At 43.5% G+C, this 22,628-nt stretch overlaps 1 protein-coding gene across 1 annotated transcript in view; it reads left to right on the top strand.

Moving 5' to 3' along the window:
• Positions 1 to 1,072: 1,072 nt before the first annotated feature.
• DMRT1 (doublesex and mab-3 related transcription factor 1) overlaps positions 1,073 to 22,628 on the top strand; it is a 57,776-nt gene continuing 36,220 nt past the window's right edge. Inside the window, exons 1-2 of the mRNA XM_030968875.1 lie at positions 1,073 to 1,360; positions 4,394 to 4,577. Coding sequence (XP_030824735.1) covers positions 1,076 to 1,360; positions 4,394 to 4,577 — 469 coding nt within the window. The 5' untranslated portion in view covers positions 1,073 to 1,075. The remainder of the gene's footprint in view (positions 1,361 to 4,393; positions 4,578 to 22,628) is intronic.

Here is a 22,628-nt window from a genome sequence, read left to right as displayed (position 1 = left end):
CACTCATTTGACAGTTGTCATTCATCTTAGATTGAGATGTAATTTAATAGTTTCATTTCAGCATGAAGATAGCATCATCTAAAGTTGAGCCCAGAAAGATTTAAAGGTGTAACAGAGGAAATATTAATACTGTAAATAATATCTGTAGAGTTGCATGTGTTTATAAATCACATAGTGCCAAGTTGGAAAGGTGGCCTATGTAAAGAAGAAAAAAGCATCTTTGCTTGTCTTCCCCTGCAGAGTTCAGCCACTCTGTCACCCACACCAGCTCCAGAGGTGATGGCTACCGAGTTATCACTGTGCTCTCACTCGCCCTTATACCTGCTGGTATCACCTGCCCACACAGATATTGATCAAGGTGTCTTTACACACATTGCACGATACGAGTGTGAGGTAACGCAGTAAGGGAGGCTGGAGTCCAGCAAGACGCCAGCAGCCCCACGACACAGCAGCTGAGCTGCGGCAACTGGGGTGTTTCATTCGGGCGTCACACCTCTCCCTGGGCCAGGCCATGTTGATCGCCTGCCCAAACCTGACCTGCCCAACCCAGGGGACCACTGGGCTTAAACATGGCCTGTCCGGATCGATTCCGCCTTGCTGCCGCAGACCTCGTCCAGCATCACCAGCATGGACACGGCCTGCGCTGGCCGCTGCGGGGCACGGAGGGTGGGTAGAGGCCGCAGGACAGCCGCGGAGCAGCCCCTGACCGGGGGCCTGGGCATCCTGTCGTGCGGGACCTGCGGGCAGCGCGACTGAGCCGAGCCCCGCAGCACCTCCGGGCGCCAGGCCGCCCCGGGCCGGCGCCCTGCATCCGACGGGGACCGGCCTAGACGGGGCCCGCCTTTCCCGCCGCAGGCCGGCCCGGTGGGGGAGGGAGGAGCGCGAAGGGAAGGGCGGGCGCTCCCTCGGGGTAGCAAGGATTTAGCTGCAACGGACCCCCAGGAGCAGGAGTGGGGGAGGCGCGGCAGGAGGGGTGACGCCGGCCTGGCGCTGCCCGCGAAAACGCGCGGGGTGGCGGGACGGGACGGGGCAGAAGCGCGCAGACTGCTCTCCCAGCTGCCACCCGCGTGCCGCGATGCCCAGTGACACCCCGGCCTTCAGCAAGCCCCCGGACGTCGCGGGCCCGGAGGACAAGGCGAACAGCTTCGGGAAGGCGGCGGCCCCCATGGCGGCCGCCCCGGCGGACAGGGGCGCCGCTGCAGCGGGGAAGAAGCAGCCGCGACTGCCCAAGTGTGCCCGCTGCCGCAACCACGGCTACTCCTCGCCGCTGAAGGGGCACAAGCGCTTCTGCATGTGGCGGGACTGCCAGTGCAACAAGTGCAGCCTAATCGCCGAGCGGCAGCGTGTCATGGCAGCGCAGGTGAGTTGTGTCCGAGCGGGATGTGCTCCGCGCCTGGGCGGGTCGGGCCCGTCGGGGCCGAGCGGCCCCGCCGGGATGCGGTGCGCTGCGAGACCGCAGCCGCGGGTAGCCTCGCCCCGGACGGGAGCCAGGAGTTACACCGCTGTTAGTGAGACTTGTCGCTGTATTTCTCGCAAGTTATTTAAATTTTGTTTTTCCACAAAAAAAGGGAGATACCCCAGAGGCGCGGAGGATTGCAGCCAGGGCGAGCGGCAGCGGCGAGCGGTCAGCTGCACCTGCCGGGCACGGCCGAGCGCCGCTTCCCCGGGCCGGGTACAGTCCGGCCCTATGGGCAGCTCCCGGGGAGGCTGTAGAACCTGCACGGAGCAGGACCTAAGTTACCATCAGTAGCCGTTTTCTCGCTTGCTTTTAACTAGAAGATTAATAGCCAACAAATTGCTTATCGAGAATATTTTGTGGTGGTGATTTCAGACTCCGTGTAAACTGCGTTTCCTGATGCTGGTGGCTTCAGGAAAAAAGTTTCTAACTTTTTTTTGGGATTTTTTTAACGGCGTTGTTCGAAATTTGGTGTGTAGCAGTTCTTCACATAGCTGTGTAGGTGGGTCATCTTTTGTCTCAACGAAGGCTCAGTATTCTGAGGGCTAAGAAAACAAGCGGTATCCAGTTCAGGGTGCGAATAACGTTTTCGTTGGGTCGTGTCGCTGAAGTCACAATTCTGGCTGTGTAAGTACAGGGCTGTATTAACCGTTGTGATCTTGGTCTTGCAAACTTTATTAAGGAGGGTCCTGGGCGTGCTGGAGTAGTTGAGCTCTGTGAGGGGCATTTTGCGCCTGCCTTAGGGCAAACGGTCGCCTGGCAGCACAAAATTGACAAGGCTTTAGGGCTCCTGGTGCGAGTGAAGGTACATAATGGTGATACCAGACCCACCCATCAGTTTGCAATTGCTGTCTGCTGAGAACGTCATGATCCCGGATAAAATGTGTGTCGGGCTGACAGGTTTTAAAAACCTAAGCAGCTCTAGATTAAATCCTCGTGCTTTTTTTTATTTTGTTATTCAGTGCAGATATATAAAACGTCCTCAGAACTCAATGGGAGTTCACTTAAACAATTCCTCCTAATTGGTAGTATGGCAGTCCAGAAATTATTGTTATGCCCAAGTTACATGCACTTTCTCTGCCTGGTGTGAAACTTGGAAAAATAAATGTGAATTGCTTTGCTGTCTTCCTCGGGGAAGGGAGCACGAAGTGTCCTCGGGGACACTTTGCACTTTGCCGACGTGCAAAGTGTCCCCGTCGGCACAGAATCTTGCTGCTCAGCTGCTTCTGTCAGGCAGGGGGTGCCTCCTGCTAGCAAGCTCCGGTGATGGTCCTCCTGGGGGTATTCTCTTCCCTGCCTAGTATTTGAAAGTAGCTTTGAAAACCTCCCTAGCTAAACCTTATCTGTGTAGGAGTTACACATTGAAAGTCTGTCTTTCCCCGTTTTGATATATTTCTGCAGTAAACCCCTTGATGCTGGTGGAATTTTACAGGTCAAGGTTACTGGCTTATGAAGTCGAAGTTACAGTGGTGTTTGCAAGTCTGCATCTTCTGTACGGGATGTTTCTTATTGCAAGGGCCAATACTAACTAACAGAATTATAAATCTGTATTAGGAAAAAGCGTGGCTGTTGAACATGAAAATGTAGGGAAGTCCTGTCCCAGATACCCAGGAGAATTTCCAGCAAGAAACACCTATGATCCCAGTCCGTAAACTGGAACAAATTTCTGAGGTTCAAGTAAAGATGCAAATCAGTCACCTCACAAGTAGCAGGGTATGTAGCTGTAGCGGTGTCATACATACTTCCCAGACAGACATGGCATGGGTGTTAAATTGATCTATTAGTTTGGATGAGGCAGAAGGGGCTGTCTGCAAGCAATTAATAATGGTTTGTCTGCACCCATGTCCAGACTGTGTAGTGCCTGTAGGCTTGGCCAGTGCCAGTTAGGCTTTGGAACATTGTCAGTATTAGGAAAGAAATGGGAGGCTCCAGCTTCTCCAGACTTGCCCAGCACTCTTCAATGTGTGTGATGCTGTCTGAGATGCTTGCAGGATGGTACCCTACATTTGCTTCTTCCATAGTGGTTCTCTCTGTACAGTGTACTGTATGCTGAAATTTCCTTGAAGGACAACACTTCCAGCAAAGAGCCAGCAGGGAACCTAGCAGGCCTGGGTAGAGCAGCAGATTACAGGTACAAGCCCTCGTGAAAAGCTGCTTTATATTGATAAGAGGCACAGCAAAACCCTGCGAGCAGGCTAACTTCTTAACCCCAGCAGCTGTGTATCAGCAGAGAGGAGGGTAGTGACTACGCTTTCCAGGGTGCTTGTCCCAAGAGCAGCTGTGTTGGGGGGGTTTAGTTTAGTCATCTGCAACAAGTGTTAATCTGGCCTCAGTGGAGGAAGATGTGTATGTCACCAGCATTTCATAGGTTTGTTCATTTGTGCTTGTACACAAAATGGGGTTGGTTTTTGCTTACATACTTCTCTGCCCATTGGCTGGATTGTGTGAAGGGCCTAGAGAGTAAACCAAATGAGGAGTGGCTGAGAGAGCTGGCTTTGTCTAGCCTGAAGAAAAGGGGCTCAGGGGGGACCTTCTGCAACTGCCTGTAAGGAAATTGTGGGTTGGCCTCTTCTTTCAGGCAGCCAGTAGTGACAGGATGAGAGGAAGTGGGCTCAAGCTGGGCCAGGGGAGGTTCGGGTTGACATCAGGAAGAATAGAAAGAGTTGTCAAGTACTGAAACCAGGAACCATCCCTGGAGGTGTTCAAGAAACAACTGGACCTGTCATTTGGTGCTGTAGTTTAGTTGATGGGGTGTTTGGTTGAAAATGGACTCAGTTGTCTTGGAGGTCTTTTCCAGCCTTAGTGATTCTATGATCAGCACTACTCTACAGAATGAATAGTGAAGAACCATCTTTGAATCTGAGTCATTCATTGCTGCCAGTATAAATTGTGCTCAAAATCACAGATCCTACCCTATGTCCTCTCTTTTGTTCTTAGGTTGCCCTAAGAAGACAGCAAGCTCAGGAAGAGGAACTGGGAATCAGCCACCCAGTGCCTCTGCCCAGTGTCCCTGAGACGTTTGTTAAGAAGAACAGTGGTGGCAACTCTTGCCTCTCACTGGAAAGCAGCAGCCCAATGCACTCGACAAGTACAGCCATGACAGCAGCTAGTACACCGCCAGGTAAGGTGCTGGGAGGGTGGTGCTCACAGCTGAGGGCCATGGCCAGCAGTGCTGATGCCCACCGTTGGCACCTCTTCCCATTTGCAGTGACAGGGTTACGAACAGTCCTCTCCCCAACCGCACTGAACTTTTGGTACAGTTAGCAGAAAAGAAGGATCCACTATCTGTCTTTAATATTTCATTTGATTATTTTTACTTGAAAATCAAAATTTCTTTTACACGGACTGGTGCTGTAATAAAATTCGATAGGGTGTATAATTGCAAGTAGAGAATTAGGGGAAGCTTTTGTCCTTTTTCCCAAACATGTACTCCTGCTACAGTCATAGTAAGGTGGATTTTGGCTGCCTGTGTGGCTTCTTCAAAATTCAAAAGTTTTCAGAACTGTAGAGAAGCTAAGTATGTAGGTTATGTTATTGACCCCAGCAGCCAAGATCTTCCAGCCTTACAACACTTGATGTGGTGGCACATTGGTTCTGTGTGGCATGCTGTGATGAACTATGAAAGAGTGGTGTAGTCCTTCTCTTCTACTGCAATTACTGTATTGCATTTAACACTTGTAAAACAAAACCCAAAAAAATCAACAAGAAGAAACAGTATTTGTCTGTATATTCAGTGAAAGCATGGCTAAGCAAAGATGGGATTTGAATATGCTAGGCAAGTGAGGACTCTAGGCAAAATGTTTTTTCCTATGCAAATTGCTTTTTCCATTTTCTAGCTATGCCTGACAGATACAGTGATTGAACATACAGAAGAAAGAAGAAAGGAGATAATGTAATTGATTTCTTGTGCATAGACAGAAAAAAGCAAACAAATACAGATAAAAGGAAAAGGAAGTTTCATTCATTTTTAATAATTATGCACATGCCAGTAATACAGGTGAATATACTTGCCAGATAGAAAGGTGATTCTGAAGTGGACAATGCTTTGCATTAGTTAATAAAAGAACAATGCATACGTGTGTCTGTCAAGTGACGCTATTCAGTTTTGCAGCCCATTAAAAGTATGTCAGATGAATTTGTTGGATCTAGTGAAGACAGGCAGTTTCAGACCATTGTAGAGGAATTTTGTTGGGAAGCTTTTAAAAGAACTGCTTAATAAAGCAATAAATAGCTTTTTATTAGCTTTTTTTTTCATTATGTTAGTGTCACCTTTGAATTGATGCAGTTACTCCTTTCATATTTGCATTACTGCATTCTTTGTCTATAGACATGGAAAAAGCTGGCTAAAGATTAAAGTAGTATATTCAGTAATATATAGAGATTGTGTGTAACTCAGGAGAACAAGAAGATCCTTGCTTGTACAGAGAGGCCGAAGAATGAAATCGTTTTACTGTTGACAGAACTGGCATAAGCTTTGATCTTAATGGTTTTAAAATGACAATATTTAGTTTATTAATCCAATTTTAATAATTTCTAGTTAATTTAATTAAATTATGGTCTTTTAATGAAAAGCATTGACCAAACAGGCTTAAAGCAATTCACATGCTTAAATAAGTGCTTGAAAAAGTACTTGAAAACATAAAATGCCCAATCTTAAAGTATTTGAATTGTTTCACTGGTTTTGGTCAGAGCAGTCATCTTTCTTACAACAGAATTTGAGCAATTTAAATACATTGTTTCTCAAGCATTTTACTAAATAACTAACTGTTATTGTTTGTGTCCAAATAAATAACTGTGAGTGACAACATTTGAAATATACAGCTTCATCTCCAGAAAAAAGATGTGATTCAAGTCAAGAATCAAGACAGCATCAACCTTGTTCACCAGAAATGGAAGCATCTGCGAATGAATAGGAAATCAGGTCCATAGTTTTGCTTTTGGGCACCTAAGTAGCAACAGACATTGTACTTAGCTCAGAGGTGACTACACTGTATAAATGAAGCTATGTCCCTAACAGTTTTGGTACATTCATCTGTTGAAAGCAGTGTCAGTACTCATGGGATCTGACTTCATAACAGTGACTGTCTGCTGGCTCTGAGGCCACCTGGAGAAGGTGCTGTGCATTTATCCAGATCTGTAGGGTAGCTTTGTCAGGAGTCTGAGTACAGGCTTTGGTGAGGAGCATAGCCTAAATATCCCCATATTTTTCTTTTTAGCATATAATGATCTTTTTTTCAGATGAAAAATTACCATGTGGCATAAGTTCTGGCTTTAGATGTTGGGTTGTTTCAGGACCAGGTACTTGATGGATTCTTGTATTGCTGTTTTATGATTTTAGTACTACCCTAAACTGCAAGCAAAATGAGAGACCCCATTGGAGCAAGTGTCCTTGTCTCAGGTCGGTAGGCTGAGGCGCTGATTTTTCAACAACTTACAGTAATTATTAAAGGAAGCTGGGAAAGTGAAACCCTTCATGGCAAGGGGAGCCAGCAGTTCCCTGCAAGCCCCAGGGGAAGCAGTGGCTCAGGGAGTACAGTGTATCCTGTATGGTTCACATTACATTGGGCAAGAGGTGATTTTGACAGCGGTAATTCTGTTCCTCCTCTAAGGTTTTTGGCTTATGAGGGCAGTTCTTCTTTCGGACTCCCATCACATGGAGCATTGTTTTCCAGCAGAGGAGTGATGTGTGAAGGAGTCACACAAATCAGACATAGTGCCAGAAAAAGAATCATTGCTTGCTGTATCCATTTTATTAGCAGATCAGAAATAGTATGACACCTGGATACCAGAGGCAATTTTTCAGATCCCGTTGTGACATGCTGTTTTTGAAGAGGGGAAAAAATGAATTATCATGATTATAGCATAGGTGTTTGAACATTAACCATGTCAGGTGTGTTTACTTTGGATGAACTGTATGTTCCCACTCAAAAGCAAACTGGGAATTTGCAGGGTAGTTGGAAGGGAACAGACCATGATCTCATGAATTTGTTGTTCCTGTGCATTTCCCCTTAAAAAGTTGTAGATTGCTGAAAGAAAAGGCCATTTAATTGTACAGAGCAACAAAAGTCATTTTCCCAAGGCATTTGATGTAATTGGTCCTCCCTTCTGTAGGATAGGTTTATCTTGTTAGGATCTGCAACAGATCTGTAAAACATAGGAAAGATTATGGTAAAGCACGTAGAATGTGCTTTTCAGACATTCTCATTTTATAACATCTGTGTTCTTCACTGGTTTGTGTCAGTTTAGAGCCTCTGCCATTTTGATATTTAGCAGTCATGGTAGTCAGAGAGGGGAGGCAAATGAGGTCACTAACTAAACACCTTAGAGTTTACTGAAAAAAAGAAAGCTGCTCATACTGAATGAAGGAGAATGTATTTCATCTTTGCTTCATTATATTTGATCCTTGCCACTGACTAAGGATCATGTTTGGCATTTGGCCATTGAAGTGGCTGCAAGATACACCACCAGATGACTGGAAGGTGCTGGAAAGCACCCCTTCTTTCTGCTGCTCTGCACTCTTGTTGGCCCAGTTTAGAAACGTCCAGTATAGATGGGACTGCTTTGCGGTGCAAAATGCCAGCTCCTGGTCCTATGCTCTGTGTGGTCATTTCCTTGTTGTATTTGCAGTGTCAGCAGTGTTCAGGTGCCTTCCTAGTATCACTGGTTGACAAACATAATTTTCAACGATTGTGAATAGTAAGCTTGTATTTGTTATTTTCATTTGTTACATTTATGTTTAACAGAAACAAAATAGTATGCTTTTTTTCTCTAAGTAGCTGCTGTCTTCACTTCAAAACTCTTTGACAAATAGAAGGGGTTTTATCTACTCATAAATACGGACCATAGTGGGGTCAGCAGTAATAGAATGCCTAATGGATGATGGTACTGAGATCCCTTTGAACTTGCAGTGCCCTAGCTGTCTGCAAGAACCCTACCATGCCTTCTTTACTCTTCCTTACTTTCTTGATCACTGTGTTATGATTTCAAAAATTGATGCCAGATCTTGCAGCTGTTGTGCTGCATAGGTGATGAGTTTAAAAAGAAACCTAGTTGTTATAATGGAAAAATATCATGGCCTGGTTTAAAAAAGTGAGAAATTTTCTTTTAGAAAGAAAGCTCTTTAACAGTGTTTATACTATAGTGTCATGTGCTGTAAAAATTTCAGTTTCATCAAAGAAGCCTCATTTTAATCAACTGATCACGTGGAAGCTTCTTTTCACTATGGGAGTGCTTGAGGGTTGAAACAGGTTGTCCAGAGAGGTTCTGGAGTCTCCATGTTTGGGGAGGCTCAGAGCTTGGCTGGATGGTGTATAAGCAACATGATCCAACTAGGAAGCTGGCTCTGGTTTGAGTAAAGTTTGAGCCAGCTGGTCTCCAAAGATCCTTTTCAAGCTAGACTGTTCTGTGAATCTCTGAAATTTCTATTTGACATTAAGTCAGCATACTTAAATTCAGTCAGCCTCAATACTGGTAAGTTCAGTCAGCCTCAATACTGATAGGCGCTTGCAAGCCTGTGAAAGAAAACTCATTTGACATAGTAATACTCAATGGTAGATGTTTTTTTTGAACAAAGAGTTAGAACTGTGGGGATTGACAACTGGTGGAGGGGATTGATAGTTCAGGTGGCAGCAGCCTCAACAAGGCTGCCTGCCTGTGCCAGGACTAAAATAGTGGCTGCATGCCCTCAGAGATCTTGGTGGGTCTGCAGTGGTTATCTGTCCATCCTCCTGCTCTTTGCTTTTCTCTTGGTCTCCTCACTGCTTTGTAAGGATGATTTTCTCCTGCTGCACCCATGGCTGCTTCTTTACAGGTTTTAGTTGTTGGCTGCCTCCTGGTCCTGCCAACCCCCTTCCATTGCTTCCTGGTGCTTTCCCCTGGCTTCTCCCACAGTCAACAAATCTCTCTTAAAAAGTGAGGAGTACAGTTAAACATGACCTGTCTTTAGTGGATTGTAACAGCAAGCAAAGAGAGAAGTTTTGTGTCCTTCACCTGTGAATAACTAATCCGTCATCATCATCGTCATCTGGTTTTCTCCAGTTCATTGCAGTTAAGATGAGAGAAAAAGAATTACATTTGCATGTGTCTCTTGTAAGAGTTTGTGAACTTCTTAGCCCTCTTGGATTCACGTGATTTCCACATCACAAGTTAGATATTGTCTTGGGAAGTAGTTGCTGGAAGTGGTCTGGCTGTATAGTAGTTTGCTTAGTTACTAAATCTCTTTCAAGCTGGACTACATAAATATTACAGGAGCTTTGAACAATCTTCCCTTGATTTAGGATGAAATTTATCCTGAATAGGCTTTTTTAATCCTGGACTGATACAAGTATGCATTGAATAATGCCTTCCACAGTGTGGTGGCCATGGCTTTGTAATTTTCAATTCCTATCAAAATAACGTGTTTCGCTCAGAGTTATGTAAGAATGAGTTGGTTGTGAAACAAGAAGGGGTGGGCATTTCAGCTTCTCTCTGCTGCTTTGGGTTCACTGTACTTGGGAAAACAGTAGAGGAGTTCTGAGCATCTCATTATAAAAGGACATAGATAAATCTGAAAGGATAGAGGGAAGGGTGACAAAAATGATGTATTGCTTGTAGAAAAGGAGACTAAGGGTGGATATAAACAGTCTATAAATATTTGAGAGGTAATAATATGGAGGAGGGGGAGGGATTATTTACAGTGCTTGAGACAGCATAACAAGGAGCAACGGCTTGAAACTAAAAAAGGCAAAATTAAATTAGACACTAGACACTTTTTTTCCTAACGAGTAGTGCAATTAGCAGTGGAGTGACCTGCATAAGGACAAGGGGGTAAGTGAAGCGTAATCAGGAGAGGTGTTTAAGAGTGTGTTAGATTATGATCTCTAGTGATTAATATGGGGGTAAACTCTGATCAATGTGCAGGTTAAAGTAGATGACGGAAATCTCCTACAGCTTTGTCATCTCTTATATGATTCATTGCCTCTAGCCATTCCTTGACTGCGTTAAATAAATCATAATGTTACAGGGTTCTGCATCCCTGATTAGATGTTTCCAGTCAATTCTCCAGTTCTCTTGCAAAGCTTGCAGTTTTCCTGCTCCTCTTTTCAAGCAATATTTGTTACTGCAGCTTTGCATGCGCGCATTTGTGTAGGTGCCTCTGTTTTAACTGGGCTAACATTTGAAGTGCTGTACATATCCGTTCAGTGAAGCACTGACTCTTGTTAAAAGGCTGGTATTTCTGTTGTATTGGTGAAACTAGGTAGAACTAACAGCAGTTCTCAAAGTGTATGAATTAAGAAGTTTTTATTTTCCTTTCAGACTTTCAGTCCTGTGTGATGCTTCACTGGAAGTGTAAAAACAAATAGAATTATAAACATATTTGGAAAATCCTCACAGAAGATTGCTTTTCTTTTTCTGTGCAAGTGGTATTCTGAATGTTGCCTAGGGCTGTCTTCACCAGAGGCAGGGGCTGGGGAGAGGTTTCGGCGTGTGCCAGGGAAGCAAGAGTGCCAGGGACTAGTCATGACGTACCCCTACTCCCTTACTTTGAGAGAGAAAGGCTGCTCAGCCCTGAGATGGAGGCAAAGCACAGGAAGCTCAGCAGTTACTTCTATCCTTTCACATTTCGGAAGAGATTTTTTTCCCCAAAAGGATTTTCAGACTTTTTTTTTTTTCAAAAGTACTTCACCATAGGGCTTTCTGTGTTTTCAGCATCTTGCTGTCCAAGCCTAAGGTAACAGGGCTGATCAGCATATCCAATTGTTCCTTTTGCCTTGGAAGCTTTTCCTCTGTAACACTGGCATTTGCATATGTGGATTCAGATTTAGAGAGTTATCTGTGCCAGATTGTGCTTTCCATTTGTTATGAACACTGAGATAAGGAATGGAGCAGAAGCAGAAAATGTACTAGGAATTTCTAAGAATTTACTATCCATGGGCACATTATTCACTATCTGCAGCTAACCTCTTGTTCCTTTCTGTGTCCTTGAAACAGTTATTATATCTTCTCTGAATGTGTGGGGCTCTTTGTTTTAAAGAAAAGATATAAGTGAGGAGTGAAGGAGTACTGCACGCTTCCCTAACCGAGCACTGATTTGATTTCTTGCTTCTCCTTTTGTGTCACATGCTTTCTTGTACCTTGAAGACTGCTTTCATTTGCTTAATTTATCAAATAACTTCCTATTTCAGCCTGTTCAACCATTTTCCATTTACAGTAGATTTGTCACTTAATAACTTGAGAAGTATGATGCAGTTTTGAAGGTTTCTTTTGTAGGAATGCCTTTTCATATGCTTCTTCTCATTCCTCTGTTTTATTGAACTTTACTAAACTTTCTTTTGAGTACCTGCTAGTATTAATCAGGATTGTGAACAGCTCCTTTACTTAAATTACAAACACTGTTCATGCACATCTGTCCTGTGTTTTCTTGAAGAGCTTGCAGTTAGTTAAATACTGAGTTGCAGTGAGATTGGATGTCTGATTTTTTATTTTTTAATTCCTGTCTCCAGTCTTTATTCGTACTATTTTATTGCATACAGGATAGACCACTATTTGGTGATTTGGATGTCTGTAGTAATGAGCACAGTTGCACCTCAGCAGATGCTAAGCCACTGTACTTCCAGTCACTGTGCATTTCTGTCAGTTGTGCATGGACACCATTCATTGGTGATCAGTTTGCATTGCATTGAAGCCAATTTTGTGAGTGCAAATGTTGTTGCACCCATGCAACACTGGCAATCATCACAAAAGTTACACACATCTGTGTGATTCTTGTTCTCTCAGTCAGGTCTGCTGGATGTCTGCAGTGTTTTTTCAGTACTCCCACTTTTAGTTTTCTCATCACATATTAGGTAGCGTTAAAAAGCCCTCCTGTTATTTCCAGTTGGTCTGTTGTAGAAACTTTTGGGTTTCATGATAATAACTTATAACCAAGCATGGGCTCCAGCTAATTCCAACCATCGTCCTACTCCCTTTATTATTTTTAGTGTGAGGCATAGTGATTTTAACCTAGTCATATTTCCTCCAAGGTCTCCTATCTCAGACACTTGTGAAGATTTCCCTCCCTTCTAATGTCTTCTTTGATCTCTCATTAATGACTTAAATCCCTTTAGATTTAATCCACCCTGAGTTTCTTTCTCCTCCTCTGAATTTGCTTCTTTGCCCCTGCAGGTGTCTGGGCTGTTTTCCATCATTGTCCATAAATCTGTTTTTCTTCCCTAACTTCCTATAGTTTTTAAATTCCTTCTCTGTTTTTTTAAAAATTGTGGCTTTACTTTTGTCTCCATTACTCACTTCAGTAGCATGTTGGATTTGGTAGCATGAACACAAAGAGTTAACTGTTTGTACATTTCCTTCTCAAATCAGATATCTCAGGGTGAATAATAACCTGTGTACATAGATATGCACATGCAGTAGTCATACTCCCAGCTTTTATACTGAGGATTGAAAATGGTCCTTGTTTCTCATGCCCTTAATTTTCTGAAGCAGTGATTTTATTGGTCCTGATCCCACTAGCTGTCACACATGCTAATAACTTCAGATATGTAAATAATGCTGTTGTTTCAGTTCAGTGTGGACAAACATATGCTGAAGCATTAAAATAGTGCCTACCACCTTCACGGAGTTGAAGCCATATTCAAATATTTTGAATGTGTTTTCTTTACCAAAGCCATTCATATTTTTTTCCACTTAAGATTTGAATATGATCACTATAACTGTGTTATAATGACCAAAAGTGCAAGAAAAGAAAGACTAAGCATTAGCCCTCAGCTCATGTAAAAAGATCAACTATTCCCCTATAGTCAGTGACAGAGACATTGAAAGTTGAATTTGCTGCCATAGATATCTTATTGAAGGCCCGGAGCTTAAATTAGTTGTGGAAATAAAATACTATTTTCCATAGGTTTTATTTCTACTGCTGTATTAGGAGGATTGTTAAGTTGCATGCTAAATGTTTGCAGCAGATCATTTTTATTAAGTGTACACTAAATGTGAACAAAATGTTCCTTCTCCAGCTCTTCTGAAATCAGGCATATTTCAGCTTCTGCTAGCTGGATCTGGACTGAGGCTCTCTGTGGGACTGAGAAATTTACTATGCCAGGCCTGCAGTCTTCTGGATGAAATTGCTCTCTCCTTGTTGTTTTGGGTTTTTTTTCTTTGCACAAATCACTTTTTCTTTTAAAAAATACAGATTTGTGTGAAGATTAAAATTAACCAAAAATCTTGAAGCTGAAAGGGTTTTTGAGCTGTGTTAGAAACACACATACAGAGTTAGCAGTAATTTCACCCATTATGGAATAATAATGGTACAATGGAAGATGAGGAATAAACGCTCAGTAATTTCTTTGTGGTCCTTGCTTTACAAAAAGATATGTAGTATTATAGCTGTATATGGAGATGGTGACATTCCAGTTCCAACAGGAACTGAAATCAGCAGGACTGGACGACTCATATGCCATATTGTGAAGAAAAAAGAAAAAAAACCAACAACTTGGCTGAGGATATGGGAAGTCTCCCTTCCTGTAAATACTCCAGAACTGCCTGGACGCAATGCTGTACAATGTTTTGTAGGATGACCCTGCTTGAGCAGGGTGGGTGGGCCAGATGACCCCCTGCCACCTCTTTCAACCTGACCCACTCTGTGATTTCCAGTAGGTCTTTTAACACTGAGGAAGTTCCAAAATCTTGAAAGAAAGATGATGTCATGCCAGTGTTTCAAGGAAAGTGGGTGTGGTAGGGTACGTGGCTGCAAATCTATCAGCTTGACATCACTTTTTTGAAAATAGTGGAACAATCCACAGCAAAATGAAATATGCAAGAAGGGGAGAAATGCAGCTGTCAAGTGATGTTCACACAGCATGAATTAACAGAAGTTTATGGGTAAAAATTCTGTCAAGTTGGTAATCTTATATTGTTACAAAATTGTTTGGTGAAGTGCCGTACTGATGCGATCACAAATCCTGCAAGGCATTTGATTTTTGTATCCCCTGACATCTTGATTAAGAACCTGAACTGACAGAAAATCGGTATTGTATGTGTTACCTGGTTTTAAGGAAAACGATCCTATTTGTTTGTAGGCCTGAGTGGGGAATTTTAACACAGTAGTGTTTCTGGAGGCATCTCACAGGGACGTGCTCTTTGCTCAGTGTAATCATCCCATTGGTATCTTGGAAAGGAATCTGGCATTATCACAGGTTATGCTGGTACGTGATGGAAAGGCGCCTGTACTGGCAAGCGCTGCAGAAGACAAAAGTGCATTGCAGGGAGATTTCGTTAGGTGATGGTCACATGAAAGCAAAAGCTGTTATAACCCATATGAGAAGTGAAAAATTAAGAAGTCCATCCCAAACAAACACTGTTGCTGCACAGCTGATGATCCTGGGGGATACTGTGCTGAATGTTAGTGGTTCCTGGTGAAGGAGGATGAACTGGCACAGCCCTTCTAGGCAGGTGTGTGGTTGGGGAAGCTGGTGGGGTGGTCATGGAACTAATGCTAGTGCAACTCCTGCCCTGGGAGCATGGTACATGCCCCAGAAAGTGGGCTCAAAATGAATATTGGAAGGAAGGGCATCACCGAACCAAAACCCCAGTGTAAGGTTAGGAGAGGAGACAAGGGAAGTAGATCTGTTTCCCTGTTCATACTGTTCCCTAGGTTTCTCTTTGTAGCTAATGGTGGGGATGTAGCAATGGTCTGGACCCACACACCTGGACTCTAAGTTGGAAGAGCTCAGGCAGGAGACAAATTATTAAAAGACCAGAGAACATGTACTGGAGTGAAAGTCAGTCAGTTTATTTTACACTTTAGTGATCTCCTTAGCTAACCTTTATTTGATCTCCAGTATGATTGCTTATGCCTTTGCCTGACTATGCTAGCTCCAGTTAAAGTTTTCTGTGTTATTTCATGGGGTAAGTTTGGTGTTGTGAACAGCAGCAGTATTGGGGATGCAAAATCCTGTGAATTCACCATAAGGCTCAAGAAGGCCTATAGGAAATAACCTTAGTTCTGAGGTCTCCCAACTTTCCCTGAAATGTGTTGTCCCCTTTGCATAACATTTGTCCTAGAGTGTTTCTTTCTGGCAAGTTTTGTTCTTGTTAAAATCTGTTGTCCTACTTCGAACTGATTTAGCCCTTCAGAAGTAGAGCTAGGTAAATGCCATTTTGCTCAAAGACCACTCTGGAGTTATTCCTAGAGGTGAGAAGAAAATAATACTGATTCCTTCCAGGTGAAATTGAATTCTTCCAGTCAAGTAGCCCTTGAGAAGCATGCCTTGTACCTACAGGCATTGCTGCCATTATGCCAGCTCTTCACTGATAATGATGGCTGAACTCAACGGTCCAGCAGCTGCACCTAGCAAGGAATTTTTCATGACACCCATACAGCCCTAGTTTTCAGACCCACTGCAGGAAAGCTGCAATGACTGGTTGTTTTGTCTTGCTGGGTGGGAGGAGGTGAAAAGTGAATGGTAGGAGTTGGCAGGTGATAAGGCATAGCTGCGATAAAGAGGTGGAATAGATTGATCCTTGTGCACTTCAGTTTCAGGGAAGAGGCCAGAGGCCTACAAGAGGCTCAGAATTGTTACACCACACACTTTGGGGTTTGTTTGTTTGTTTTAAATTTGTATTCCTGCTTTGAGAAGAATTTGCGTATTTCTGGTTTGGCTTGGAGATGTAATGTGCTGTCAGTAAGGTGTTTTGGCTGTTCCTGACCTGGAGACATAGCTGCTGTTAGCCCTCGTGTCTGATATGGCTGGTACTTGATATTTTTCTGTCTCTAACAGGCGTTAGAGCACAGCTCCATACCCAGGGCTGTCTGGGAAGGTAATCTGAACAGAAAGGAAGAAGAACCACCAGATTTCATGCTTGAGCTCAACATAACCATAACAATTGCCATAACATTGGCAATTGATGGAGGGAGGAAGAGACACAGTTTTCTGAAAAGCTTTCCGGTCAAAATAATTGGGAGTGCTGCAGGTCTGGCTTTCAGTAGGAGAATGAGAGCAAAAGAGCCCGAAATCAGATTGAAGGCCAGAAAGACAGGACATTGCAGAAATCAGATTCCAGGACAGGAGTACAAGCACCATCTCCTCTTCTGCTCTGTGGACTCTGCTTGTTGCTTGTGTTTGCTGGCTCATCTTGGTTGCAGAGTGGTTTCCACCTCCCCATTGCCTGAGAGGCAGCACAGAGTGAAGGGCCAGAGATCTGCGAACTGCAGAGAAACACAGAGAAGGGTTTTATCTTCACAGCAGTGGCTTGAGTAGCTACCTCTTGGCATTTGAATTCAGGGTTACTTTAAGGAATCCAGAGTCTCCTGGTTCAGTCTTCTTTTAAAGGGAGAAGGCTTTCACTGACAGATTTGAAAGGCATGATTCTGTATACCTTGTGCTACAGCAATTCATAGTGTTCAGTTTTAGTCCAAACTAAATACCTGATCCTTGATGTTTCCTTCTATTTGTCATGATAGAAAAGTGTCTCCGATTTTCTGATTCCTGGGAAGTTTGTTTATTTAACAATGTTGTTCAAAAGCACCAAAGGCTCTTTTTTGTACTACAGTTTCCTAAGTCATAATTTCATCAATATGTCGTTGCAGGTAGGGATGTGAGTTGAGAGTTTCATACATACAAGCGCCTAAACAAGAGGTTTAAGATAAAGCACTCTCTGGTGAATATCGATAAATAGGGGACTAAGGGGAAAATAAAAGTTAGGATAACAGGGCATTGTCTCTCCTGTTTTCTTGAGTGCCCTGCTTCTCTGTCACCTTCAGTTCTAGTGCCCTTAGGAAGAAGAGGGGCGTAGTACATGGACTTAGAATGAAGTGAAGCTCTTAGCCAAAGCAGGTAGTGCTGGGATGTTGATCACTGCCTGGTCCTTTTCTGGGAGCTTTGAGAATAATGAAGACAAAATCCTGGTTATTGCACATTCACATCAGTATACGCAGAGAACAGTGTGTGAATGTCATACTGGACCAAATTGGTCTGTCAAGAACCTATACTGTATTAACCAAAGCTGTGAATGGGGGATGGTTTGTGTTCTGCATAGTGAAGGAGTGTTAAATGGACTTTGTGTGAAAGAGCAGGGGTCAGCAGGTTACAAAGCTGTGAAAACAAGATGAAATAGACTCTGTGGAGAAAGAGGAGAAAGAGAAAAGGTAGCACTGGAGAAGAGGGCAGCTGGGGTTGTCTTCAGAGTTTGATGTTCTGATTTAGCTGCTTGTTGCTGTTATGCTTCTTAAATTCCTGCGGAGAGACTCCAGCCTTTTCCTGTCCCCTTCCTTCTGTTACTGGAGGGGTTTCCTTTCCTTTTCTTATTTGATCTAAAGCAGGGAGTGGGAATAGGGAAGGTGTTCATGTGTAATATTTTGTATGGTATCACTATGCAAGGTACAAATAATAAATCACACAGTACATGCTTCAACAATTTACTGCCAGCTTTTGTATATGCTGTGACAAGTGCTCAAAAGGTCAAAAAAGCTTCCTTAACAAATTTGATAAGATAATGCAGTGAGCTGTAACATCATGAAGTCCTGGGGGCCATAGACCAGAATAGAAGAAATAATTATGCATGGTAATGGGTAATTACAGATAATGGCCTTTTTTGGGGGTGGCAGAAAATTACACAACCCCACAGCCTTGCCTGAAATGAACATTGTCTAGCACATTAACTTTATATCAAGTTAAAAGTTCAGTGTTGGAACCAAAGATAATCCACAACTTCTAATAGGAAGAGAGTAGAAATACTCCTCTCAAAGACAGAGCACGTGTGTGGGTTTTGTTCTCTGGGAGGCAGCATTTCTCAGCAGAAAGTAATAGTGCCAGCTTTCTTTGACATCTGAAATAGCTCTGTCATGATTGTCTGGTGGGAGAAACACATTGTACCAGACTTTCTGATTATGATGTTAGGGAGTGATTTCACACTGGCCTTGTTCAAGGCTACTGTCCAACCTCAAAGCCAGATACAAATTGAGCTAAACTAATGCATTGCAAGACTTAATATTGCTAAACCAGCTAATAGGAGTGTGTCAATGCTTTATGTACTGAGCAGGGAGAAATTGTCAGGTACAAGATTCTTTTGAGGTATGAAGGCAGGTGTTTCCTGACTGAATAATTTTTTGTGTGTGTTTTAATGGTGTAGCTGTCCCTGTGCAGAAGCTGAGTTGCAGGAAGTATTAAAACTGGTGAAAACAGTCATTCTAAATTGAAAACTGCAGGAAATGTAAACTTACAAGTAGTTGAGCTTGCTTACTGGGCAGTGCTTACCTGCTTTTTGAATCACTGTGTTCCTTGAGTAGTCACAGTTCTGTATTTTCAACAGCAGAGCTGTGTATGTGCAGAGTCTGTGTAGGCAAAGAAAAAAACCAAAACTGTGAACCATTGGTTTATAGAAGAACACATGCCAGTAAATGGGGGCAGTGAAATTCTGAATTCAGAATAATTGCTGCAGTGCCTATACCAGTCCCTTTTCTGAAATGCTCAGTCAGTCTAATCCAGTCTAATGCCACATGACTAAATTGAACCATGCTATGGCATGCTCCCAGACACGGAAATGTGGCTCTGCTATCCTGATTTATAAAACAGTTACTGGTGTGCATCTGTCACAAGTAAGATGACTAATAATCTCCCCCAGATTTCTGTGTGGTTCAGTAACCATTCCCACTAGGCTCTTTGGTGCTACCACCCTGTTTTACATGCTAAGAAAGTCTAATAGTATGGACTCTATGTCATTTGACCTCATATCAGAGGCTTACCCAAACATACTTAAATTACCGTTGCCAGCACATAATAAGATGTAAAACTGGCCCTTAACAGTACCAGTAGGAATAGAAAATACTCCATGCTTTTATGCACCTTTCAAATTTCAGTGTTTTTACTTCTCAGTATATAACCTTAAAAACACATTTGCATCTGTGAGAAGGAGATGATGATGATGGAAATTCCTGTAAATTACCTGGCCTTTCTCCTTTCTTCTCCCAAATGATCTATATACTGGCTTCTGCGTTGATTTTGCCATGCATATCCGTAATTTGTGTAAATCACCATAGCTTTATTGAAGTAAATGGTCTGAGACTGGTTTACATTACCTAAGGACTGGACCAGTGTTTTTCACTGTGCTCTGCTAAGCAAAGGCAGGAGCCCATCATAGGTTACTGAATGTAAAAGACATATATGTGTAACTGACCCGTAGTACTCACCTTCTTTAAAAGAAAATACCAGCCACCCTGAAATGAATTACTGGTTAACTACTATTAATATGCCATAGAGTCAGAGAGTCGTCTACAGCACTGAAAGATCAATACCAGTATTTATTGTGCATCATATTGATCTTCTATGAAAGAGTGGGCCATATTTTACACTGTGTACATAGTGCAAAAAAAGTAGCATCGGTTCTCTACAGGACTTCATAAAGACATAGAAAAGAACTTAAGAGATCCAAGGGCACAGCTGCATGAGGAGGTACTGTTGTCTTTGCTATAAAAGTGTTGCTCAGGGATGAAGAACCTGTGGTGGCCCTACGTAGTAGACTTGGCATTCCAAAATCTGAGAATTTAAACGGCTTTCTTTTTTTTGTTACTGTTACTCTATTTTCGTACCTCCTTGTACAGGCTCAGCCCCATTTTTGATAATGTTGTATTTGCAACTTCCAAAATATTAAATTTGTGTGTAATAGCAAGGGAAAGGCCCAGGTGCCCTTCCTACTTTTTCCATCTAGACAGTGAAGACAGCCAAGGCATAAGCCCAGCTCCTGCAGCAGATCTCATATTTTTAAGTGCAGGTGGAGGGGCAGAGTGGAAGCTTGACAGTGCAGTAGGGATTATCTTCTTGGGAGCTTAATTCCTCTCAAAAATTTCACCCTGATATGCAGGTGTTGTAATACTGCAAGCTCTAAGGCAGGGGAGGACCCTCTTTTTGCCAGGAGAGCCATTCAGCTGTGTTGAATTTTGAAGAAAGAAAGAAATCAGCTGAAAGCTGCTTCCTTAACCTTGGTGTTCTCTACTTGCTGGCAGAAAACAGTCACAGTCACAGGCAGACAGCCTCTCTTGAGGAGAGCACTTTGTTAAGTGGCTGGAGGCATGGCCGTAGGAAGGTTCAGCCAGTAGTCTACCCTTACAGGTATGGGCCAAGGACCAACCAGAGGAACCCCAGCTAGATAGTTACAGATGTTGATTCCTACAGATGTGTCCTTTCCACATTTAGAAGCATGGTGTCTCGTGAGATTTAGGGAAAACTTAACTTTTCTGGCGTTATTTCCTGTGGTGTCACAGGAGTCCTAGTTCTTCAAGGAGCTGGATGTGTCTTTCCTTTCATTTGAACTTTTGCCTTTCCCTTTGCTCATATATTTTGTTGTTAATCTCCTGGGGCACATCTCTGTGGTGTGGCCCCGTGGCTCAGAATGGCTGTGTGCTGGAGATGTTACAAGGATCATTGATTTCATAACTCTGGGTTTATAAGGGAAAAATGCCCCAGGCTGCTGATGCTTGGGGATTTATGCATATGGGTGCCTGAGTGGCTGAATGAGCCATCTCTGCAGACCAGCTTTGGAGATAGCAGCTGAGAGTAGTGTAAAGACTTGGAGCATGGAGTGACGGCCTAAGAAAGCAGAGAACACTTCTGGTGGGTTTTAACAGCCCTGAACTCTGAACCACTGGAGGGTGTTCTGCAGCTACGTAAAAGAAAATGTGGGACAAGTCAAACCTTTTGCACTGCTGGTGCCAAATGATGGTAGCCCAAACCACAGATAGAAGATAAAAAGAGAAAAGAAGGATGAAAAAGCTTTTTTTCCCCCTCCTCCTTAAACGCAGCAGAATACTGCCACTGCTGCTCTTCAGGAGGGAGCTGTAGCACTAACAGCCACTGGAATGTCACAGAAGCGTCAGGAATATCAGGAATGGTTGTGTGAGTTGGTGGATAACTGTGGGTAGGTTTCTGTTCTAGCCTAGCCCATCTTGTCCTATGTTAGGAAGCGTACTGCATAAGAGCTTTCCAAAAGTTGCAACAACAGCTGTTACTTGCTCCCTCTCTTTTCCTTTTAGCTGCTGGCACCCACGGTGACTGATCTCTCCTGTGTATTAGAGAATCAGAATCACAGAACCATTTAGATTGGAAAAGACTTATTAAGATCATTGAGTCCAGCCTTTGACCCATTACCACCTTGTCAACTTGACTATAGCACCTAGTGTAACATCCAGTCATTCCTTGATACCCTCCAGGAATGGTGATTCTACCACCTCCCTGGGCAGCCCATTCCAATGCTTAACAATCCTTTCCATAAAGTTCTTTATGATGTCCATCCTGAACCTTCATTGGCACAGCTTGAGGCTGTCTCCTGTCATTCTGCTACTTTGTACCTGGGAAAAGAGTCCAAACCCCACGTGGGTACAACCTACTTTCAGGTGGTTGTAGAGAGCAATAAGGAAGCCTCCTTTACTCCAGTCTAAACAACCCCAGTCACTTCTCCTAGTACAGGTGTTCCAGAACCTTCCTGCTCCATTGCCCTTCTCTGCACACACTCCAGCATCTCAGTATCATTCTTGTCATGAGAGCCCCAAAACTGAGCACAGGATTCGAGATGCAGCCGCACCTGAACCAAGAACAGGAGGAAAATCCTGCCCTGCTCCTGCTGGCCACACTATTGCTGGCACAGGCCAGGATGCCACTGGCCTTCTTGGCCACCTGGGCACTGCTGGCTCATGTTCAGCTGCTGTCACCAGCACCCCCAGGTCCTTTTCCTGTGGCAGCTTTGCAGCCACTCTGCCCCAGCCTGTGGAGCTGCCTGGGCTTGGTGTGACCCAAGGGCAGGACCCAGCACTGGGCCTTGCTGAGCCTCACACCACTGGGCTCAGCCTATGATCCAGCCTGTCCAGACCCCTCTGCAGAGCCTTCCTGCCCTCCAGCAGATCAGCACTCTGGCCTGACTTACTATTGTCTGTGAACTGACTGAGGGTAATCTTGATCCCCTCATCTAGATCATGGAGGTGTAAAAAGACCTTATCTTCCTGGTGCTAGTATTTTTAATGGGGTGTAGTAGCCCTTCTAATGATGCATTGTAAATTGAAAGACTGCAGAGATTTTAGAAGAAATTGCACATTGTGCAATAATACGGACTTGTGAGAAGTTCAGCAGGTGACTGCTTTGTATGTCTCTGTCATGTGAAATCTGTATCCCAGCAAGGAATGTGTTGGAGGATTTTACTTTTGGCTTCTATTTTG

Source organism: Camarhynchus parvulus, chromosome Z, assembly GCF_901933205.1.
Source record: "Camarhynchus parvulus chromosome Z, STF_HiC, whole genome shotgun sequence".
NCBI classification, from domain to species: domain Eukaryota; kingdom Metazoa; phylum Chordata; class Aves; order Passeriformes; family Thraupidae; genus Camarhynchus; species Camarhynchus parvulus.
Note: the sequence above shows the minus strand (reverse complement) of the source record. Positions and strands in the feature narration are given on the sequence as shown.